We start from the raw sequence: 8,689 nt of genomic DNA, 5'->3' as shown, positions 1-8,689 counted from the left end.
ACTTAATCTAATAGACTGTAATAACATAAAAACACAAACAAGTAAATACGCAAACCTAAACAATTCATAATATTGAAAATTCGTTTGTCATTCTTATAACGTTTAGTTGTTTGAGATAAAAAATATGAAAGTTCACTAGCGGGGTTTAAACTAAACTTAACTGTTGAAAATAATTTTGCTCACCAACCTCAAAAAGAGCTGATTTCAACATGACATCGCCTCAAGACTCAATTAAGTTCCCGCTCATTTGAATGGACGCATGACACTTCCTTTACTGCGCGTGACTGACAACCACTCTCCCGACCCCCCGCGCGCACGGACTCTTCCGTTGTCATGGACACCAATAAACTTCCGGAAACATGGCAAGACTTGAGAAACTTTACAAGCAGGTTAATAACATAAAAAAGCAATATTTCATCCGCAACAGGTAATGAAAAAAATATTCAGTTCGTTACATTTGAAAACAGTGGCGTATTGTTTTGTGGTATCCGTCGATTAAAACGTTAAAAAGTTTAATCCCTATTGATGTTTTTAGAAAAGAATAACAGAGACACATATGGTTAAAACCACTGATTTATATAATGACATTATCAGTGGTTAAAACGTCTAAGATATAACATAAATAAATTCGGTGAACTCTCATGTTACAGGATTGCGGAGGAAAACAGACAGAAAGAGAATGAGGCTGCAGTCAGAATTCAGAGCTGGTTCAAGGGCTGCCAGGTGAGAGCATACCTCAGGTAAGAATAGCTTTTGTGATCTCATTTTCATCTATCAATATGTTACTTAAATGATCAGTTTGTCAAGCTTCAGTATGTACGCTACAGAAAATTAACTCTTTGAGTTAATATATGTATTTGTTTGTTTGTTTAGAGGGAAAGTAAGTGGCAGTCCTGTTTCAGTTCTTTCCCTAGGCTACATAAGACATGACAAAAAAAATATATAAATAAAAGTTAAATTAAGATTTAATCTGTTCAAAGTACAGAACTATACTTACAGCTTGCTACGTTTTTTTTCTTTTCAGCTATCTTCAGTTATACAAAAATATATGGCATGGATTTACTTTTTTTTTTTGCTTTAAATCAAAGTTTGTAATGTTGTGATTCACCAATAATTTTGATTCATGATTATAACTCTTTAACAAAGACTTTTTTTAAATATCTATGGGGAAAATGAATGAGAAAAATACTTCCTGAACCAAGGCCACTGAAATCGTGGATGGGTGCTGTTGCACTCTATAGGTGTGACATTTCTGGCATCCATATTGTATAGGGTAGACAGATGTGTTAATGAGGACAGGCGTATAATTCTATATTCTCAGCATATACCTGTAAGTGGTCGCTGAAGCCTAAATCTAATGCATTTGGTCTTTAAATGCAAGAATTAGCCAGTGCACAGGGCACTACAGTGTGTAACCTCAACATATTTCTGTGCAGTGAGCAGACAAACTCCCATACAGTAGGTTAATTTAGATTACTTTAGTTAATTGATCAATGTGTTAAGTGGCTAATTAAGCGCAATCTAGGCTTCTTGAGTGCAGCTCCAGGGTTGCCACCGTCCCTATACACATTGATTTTTTGGAGTTATAAATGGCCTTTTGGAAATTGATGGCCATGTTGAGTTCAGAGTTTCCATAGACATGCATTTAGAGGGTGGTTGATGATGAATGCAAATGTACAGTTGTACAAGAAAGACCTACCGTGGGCATGCAGAGGGGAAAAAAGTGGACTTCGAGGAAAGAAGTTTTGATTTAATCTGTTTGAAATGACAGAACTATAATTACAGTTTGCTGACTGTTGTTTTATTTTTCAGTCATCTGCATAAAAATGCAACATTAATACAAAAAATATGGCGTGGATTGACTGCACGGGCGCTTTTCAGTCAAAGGGTAAAGGTAAGTTGTGGAGACATGTAATATTGATTATATTATGATAACCCTCATTAACATTTAGCAGTTAACAGGCATGCCATGACTTACATACATCTGGCGTAAGTTTGTAATTTGACAATTCGTATTGACTTCCAATGGAATGCTTTTATCTCGTTCATGTTTTAAAGGTGTTAACAAATTAGTACTCATTTTTTTTATCTTAATTTCTTCATTTTCTAAAATAAAACCTAAGGGTTTTGAGAGAATAGATTTGATATAAGATTTAATTTGTTCAGGAAAATGTCTCTGTTTTTGCTGTATGTTCAATTATGACATGCAGTTGGTTGCCTAATATTTTATGTCTTTCTAAAATGTACAGTTACAGTATTGTTTTAGATTTTTTTTTTTACATAACTTTCAGTAAATCCAGTGAGTATAATATGGAAATTCTGCATTATTTGAGGAGTAACAAAAAATAAATAAATAAATAATAATAATAATAATAAATCATGGACTACCATTAAATCTTTTCTCTATATAAAAAAGAAAGGTACTGTATATGGTGTCCTTTTTTTGTTTGATTTCTTCTCATCTGTAATTGAAAAAAAAAAGTATCTTTCCTCTACTATCATGTAGAGAAGCAATATTCAAGTTTCTTTTGTGTCTGCAGTGAGTGAATGTTTTGTGCCTTGTGTCTTGTGAATATTCCTGACTGTGTTTAGTCGGTCCATCCTCAGCAGCATTCCATTGATTATCAAACTCAGCGAAGAGCATTTTAACTTCATTCATCTCCATTAGTTACCAGCGTGACTTCCATAGATTTTCCTAGCCATGTCTGCATTATGTATTAAGAACAGGCACTTCCCTTCGATACAAAGTATGACTTGCAACTCCACCTTCTTATCTACTGCTGCGTCTCCATGACTTTTATGTATTATGTATAAAGAGGATTTTATTCCTCGCATGTTGGGAAAACATCAGAGGGTCCAGTCACAATGTAATGCTATCCCCCTCTCTTCACAGACAGCATATTTTATCATGAAGATGAATTTCTACAATAAGATGGCTGTCAAGGTAAATATTTCTCTTGCTGTTTAGTGAGTGAAAAATCTGTAACTGCATAACTGCATTGAAATGTATAGTGGGACATAGCATAATATGCATACATATATTAAATATTAAATATTTTTAAATACTTTTTTCATGTTTTCATAGCTATTATAAATATAGCACCAAGAGCATGTAACACTCCAAAGAGAAAGGAAAAATTGAAATCGCATCATATGACCCCTTTAATATGATATATAAAGATTTACTTGCATTGTATTCTAAAAAAAAAAGTATCACAGTTTCCATAAAAAAATCAGCTCAGCTGTGTTCATTGGTGTTAGAGATGTTTCATGCACATCAAATCAGCATATTAGAGTGATTTCTGAAGTATCATGTGACACTGAAGACTGGAGTAATGGCTGCTGAAAATTCAGCTTTGCCATCACAGGAATAAATTACATTTTAAAATAAATTTATATTAAAATACAAAACAGTTTTTTTTTTATTGTAATAACATTTCACATTATTGTTTTTACTGTATTTTTGATCAAATAAATGCAGACTTGGTGAGCATAAGACCTAAAAATATTTTCCTTACACATACTGGCATGTTAACTGAAGTCAAATCCAAATATGAATGAATTTGCTATCATATTTTCTCACCTGTTATAAGGCCTACAGTTGTAAAAAGGCAGCCATGTCAATCCAGCATGCTCTGTTTCACAGTCTATAAATCAAACACATTTATATTTGAGTGATATATTGGCACTTTTATTGAGCTATTGGTATGCATAGAAACTTTAGCTTTACAATTGTTTTTCCCTGAGGTGAAACTTTTAAAGAATTTTACAAGTCTTACAAAATTTCATAGCTTATTGAAGAATGTTGCATTTGTATGGAGGATTGCATATTTCTACTGTGATCATTGGACATCACAAGAAATGTGAACTGAGGGAGTGATTTATACACAAATCTTTTGTGTTATATCTAGGGCCCACCCTGTATTTTTCGCTCCCACTTCTGTTATGTGAGTCTAATTTGAAACATGAAGCTTGACCTCTTCTCAGGGGTCAGAGAATATGAGACTAAAGGTCCTGTCACCACTTAGACACAAACAGAAGTTGTTCAACAGGACAGACAGCTTTTATAGCCCTTGTAAAGGATAGAGTGCTATGTCCGGGAAGCACCGGTAATGTAAAATCTGCTGAGGAAAAAAATAAAGGGCGACTGTGAAAACAGTCACTGAAGGATATGTTTCAACCACAGACTGAGTGTGTTGAATGGGAAAAATGGACCATCAATTGTTCTTTTTGAGTTTGGAAAGCTTTATGGGAAACTATGCAGGATGTTTGCTAATGAATGTCATTTTATACAACTGTGGTCATAAGTTTACATACACCTTGCAGAATTTGCATCCCCCCTCAGCCGGCTCTTAATGCACTGGGTTGCCTTCTGTGAATGTTTGCACCTTTTGCAATAGTTGTGTATGAGTCCATTAATTGTCCTCAGTGTGTAAAGATGGATCTCAAATCACACAGTAGCTGTGGGGTTCAAAAATGCAGAAGATGGAGGAAAACCAAAAAAATGTGCAGGACCTGGATGATTTTTTAAAGAAGAATGCACAGTTTAGCTCAGCACAAACAAGGGACTCAACAAAAAATATAGAAACAGTCATTGATCATCAAAGTCACAACAAACAGTATTAAGAATTAAGCATATGTAAACTTTTAAACAGGGTCTTTTTTGTAATTTATGTTGTCTTCTTCAGAATATGTAAGTGAATGTGTATATGAAATGGCTTAAACAAGGCAGTGCTAAATTTTAAAAAAATGCAATTATGATCCCACTTATTTTGTTAAAATTACAACATATTGCAGATTCTGCAAGTTGTATGTAAACTGACCACAACTGTATAGATAAATATATAGATATCTTGAACTGAATTGATTATGATTTATGCGATCTATGAGATTTTGCCCCCAAATAAAATTTGCATAATCAGATACAAAGCAAGGTCATTGCTCCTCCTCACCCTTGTCCATTAAAGCTGAAAACAACAACCATTGAAGCTTTAGCATTGCACTTCTTTTTAGCCATTTCCTTTATTCTATAAAGTGTTTATCATGCTCTTTACCAAAAGCCAATGTGTTAGCCTTTTAATAGACATCAGTGTTTACAAGCGAGGCCCAATTTGTATTAGATCTAATTGAGCAATATGCATAATTGATTTTACTAGTCTAAGAGGTCACAAACAACTCAGAAACCAAGCTTGCAATTACTTTATTTAAAATTATCTATTGACTACTGATCAATGGCAATTCTTGTTTTGTTTAGTTTTTGCCTTATTATTTTTTTTTTACCTGCTATTGTTTTAAGTACCTAATTAGCCTGAAGGACATCTGTCCTTTTTGTTTTGGGTCCTCAGTGGTGCTGTCATGGTGGCACTAACTATCACTCTCATTCTTCATGGAGTGACAATGACTGCAAGCTCTAAAGTGACAGGGGCTTCTTTAATTTGCTCTGACTTTGAGTTGTCTTTTACAAATTTAACTTCTAAATACTTTTTGCAATTCCAAATAAAACTCAATTTCTTACTCTTTATCTGCCATACAGTGCAACATTAAGGTAATAATAATTAATAATAATCAGGTACATGTAGTCTTAATCAAAAATGACATCTCTTTTGCAGATACAGCAGAGATGGCGGGGCTATTATGTGAGGAAGAATGTACACAATTATTATGCACGCAAGAGATATTTGGAGAGATTGACAAGGAAGAATGAGCATATCAGGTGAAAAAAATACATTTTTATATACTGCTTCAAATAAAGTAATATTTGTTCATAATATTACATTAGACTAATGTTCACAGATGACCATTGTCTGAAATTCTTTCAAAGACAAAGGAATGTCATGCCTTTAACAGCATGTTTGAGACATATACATTAGCAGCATGTCATGCATAAATTGCCTCTGGTTACTTGGAAATGAATAATTTTATGAAATTCAAAATTAGCCTCTGATTTGCGTGTGCCTCCACATTTAAAAAAAAAAAAAAAAAAAAAAAGTTCTTGCTTCAGGGACCAAAGCAAGATGCCATATTTTACTTTTGATAAAAACGAAGTCACTTTTTTTAATGTGACAAATATATTTTGTAGGAAAATATCTTAAGGGTCTAGCTAAAATTAAATGTAAATCTGTTAAGTGCTCCTTGGATCACTGACTCCCAACACCCCACCCCCTCCCTCCATCTCCCTGCTCCAGCCTCTCTTTAAGTGGGAATGTTGTCTTTTAATGGGGTTTCTCACCTATGAATCACATTAACACATTGCATTTCTCTATAAAAACATTGGGCCATCAAGTACGGCAATGTGTCTTATACTGTATTTTTTTTTTTTCTGTTTCCTGTTTTGGAAGAGGCCAACATTTTGCACAAGATAGTTGTAAACCTATATTTATCCTAAAACTTATATATTATATTTTTTTATTCACATTTTTTTACTTAAAATCATGGCAAAAAAAAAGCGTGATTAAATCAGTTCATCAGCCTTTAGAGTAATTAATTTGATTATTTTGTTGATTGTCAGCCCTAATATCTATATACTGTAAAACACTGATTTATATTAAAACATGGCAAGTGGCACATTTAGATAGATAGATAGATAGATAGATAGAAAGAACATTTGCAATTAACATTTTAATTACTTAGTTATTGGCTCATTTGATAATCTCAAATTCAAAATTGCTCAAATATTGTCTGATCAATCTGCCTGGTCAGTATTAAACAGATTATTTGTGGGAATTGAAAGTCTTGTCCCAGTGAGTTTTTGATATGTGTCCAGCTGTGTTTTACAAACAATGTCCCATTTTTTGTTTGTCTGTCCTTCTCTCTCTATCTGCCGGTAGATGCCGTCTGTTAGTGCATTAATTAGTTGTTTATGTAACGCTTCTGAGGTCATGATGAATCAGTCAAAGATGTGAAAGATCACTGCGCTTATTCTGACAATCTGTTCCACGTTGGGCTCAGGATCACCCACTGACTGATTAGTCACCCCTCAAAGGTCTCAGTGCCAGGATTTTAATCCGTACAGCTCCGGCGCCTGAATAAATTATTCAAAATTTTCCTAATGGTTCCCATTTAGCACAAGCAGACCAGCCCGGCATGCCAATGATAGGAGGCCAGCGACTGCCCGTGTCAGGGCGGCCCCTCTCTCATTCTCTCTCTCTGCCAGTGGTGAAGGATTCCCCCCTCCTTGTTCAAAATGATCTGTGTCGTTTCATTAGGTCTAGCCTGAAGACAAGGCCCGCTTTGTTCCAGTGTCCATCTTCATTCAGTTGTCCTTCTCTGCATACCTTAATGAAGTCAAGACCCAGGTTCACCACAGCAAGAGTTTGTGCAATGTAACAATTTATCACTTGTCAAGAAGACACTTAAAGTTCCAGCACTTAATAAGGTCTTCCTCTGGGCTTGAGTAATTAGAACTGAGCGGCTTGCATATTTACTAAATGTGGAGTGTCATTGCCACCATGGCCTATTGCCTGCATGAATTATTTCTCTATCTGTAATAAACAGCTGGGTAATTATTACTGCCATAATCAGATACATTTCTCTCTGTAATGTTTGAGCATGGCAAATCTTTAACTCTTTGGAAGCACAGAGGGAATTTATGGACTCCCATTGCTCAGGCTACTTTTTCCACTCTTGTGTCCCTTTCAAGGACATCTGTAAAACTCACTCCTTAACTGCAGGCCTTATAATTTTTTTTCTTTATAAACATTTCATAGTATTTAGGGCAAGTCTTTTATCAAAGCAAGACTCCAAAATACACAGGCCGTGGTATGCATATGCTTAATCACACAAATTACTGCATGCATTACAGAGAAGTATACTAATTCCCATTTCATGGGCAAATTGATCTTAATGCTTACCACCTTTAAATCATTTAAATTATGCTAATTAATCATATTTTGTTTATTTCAAAATTTCTCTTAAACAGCTTTTGTTGGTCTTTACATTTTTTTTAAATTAAATTACAGCAAGCGGAAATTTGGGAATTTATAGATAATACTGAAATTCCATTATGACAAATGCCAGAAAACCATTCTGGTGATTATACTTAATATGCAACACTGCCTGATTTTTTTTCTCCCTTCAGTGTTATTTTAAAATCACTATTGTATACTATCACTATTGAGATACTACTGTAGTTTTTATAAATATTTTTATTCTTTTTTTCCTATATTTTCTGTTCTGTTATTTTTATTTTAGTTCATGTTTTTGTAATTCTTTTATAATTTGTCAGTTTTATTAGTTTTTAGTTTTTCTAATATTTCTATATAGTTTATATTTTATATTTTAAAGTTTTTATAATAGTATTTTTTATTTTAGTTTAGTTTATCAAGTTAAACCAAATAAAAGTGAGAAATGTTGCCTTGGCAACTAGCTGCAATTAAATAGTTGAGTAAAAAACTTTATTTCACTTAAAGGGTTAGTTCACCCAAAAATGAAAATTAGCCCATAAATTACTCACCCTCAAGTCATCCTAGGTGTATATGACTTTCTTCTTTCAGACGAATCCAGTCGAAGTTATATAAAGACTGGTTTTCTTTTGCTAAAGTAAGGAAACTTTGCTTCCTTTGCTCCTGTTGACAAACGTTGGTTTTCACGTGACTCACTGGCGCATGCACAGCACTGACCCCATACGTCATCCGTTTATGGATGGCCGCATTTTAATTAAGTGCTTTTGGACTGATGCATGCAACACCCG

General features: G+C 34.1%; 1 protein-coding gene across 1 annotated transcript in view; it reads left to right on the top strand.

Moving 5' to 3' along the window:
• Positions 1–321: 321 nt before the first annotated feature.
• The window catches only part of LOC107733126 (spermatogenesis-associated protein 17-like), a 31,098-nt gene continuing 22,730 nt past the window's right edge, over positions 322–8,689 (top strand). Inside the window, exons 1-5 of the mRNA XM_016544628.1 lie at positions 322–427; positions 651–740; positions 1,813–1,894; positions 2,894–2,944; positions 5,610–5,713. Coding sequence (XP_016400114.1) covers positions 360–427; positions 651–740; positions 1,813–1,894; positions 2,894–2,944; positions 5,610–5,713 — 395 coding nt within the window. The 5' untranslated portion in view covers positions 322–359. The remainder of the gene's footprint in view (positions 428–650; positions 741–1,812; positions 1,895–2,893; positions 2,945–5,609; positions 5,714–8,689) is intronic.

This window comes from Sinocyclocheilus rhinocerous, unplaced genomic scaffold (genome assembly GCF_001515625.1).
Source record: "Sinocyclocheilus rhinocerous isolate Xijiao unplaced genomic scaffold, SAMN03320098_v1.1 scaffold8, whole genome shotgun sequence".
Classification (NCBI taxonomy): Eukaryota; Metazoa; Chordata; class Actinopteri; order Cypriniformes; family Cyprinidae; genus Sinocyclocheilus; species Sinocyclocheilus rhinocerous.
The sequence above is the reverse complement of the archived record's forward strand: the minus strand, read 5'-3'. Positions and strand labels throughout refer to the sequence as shown.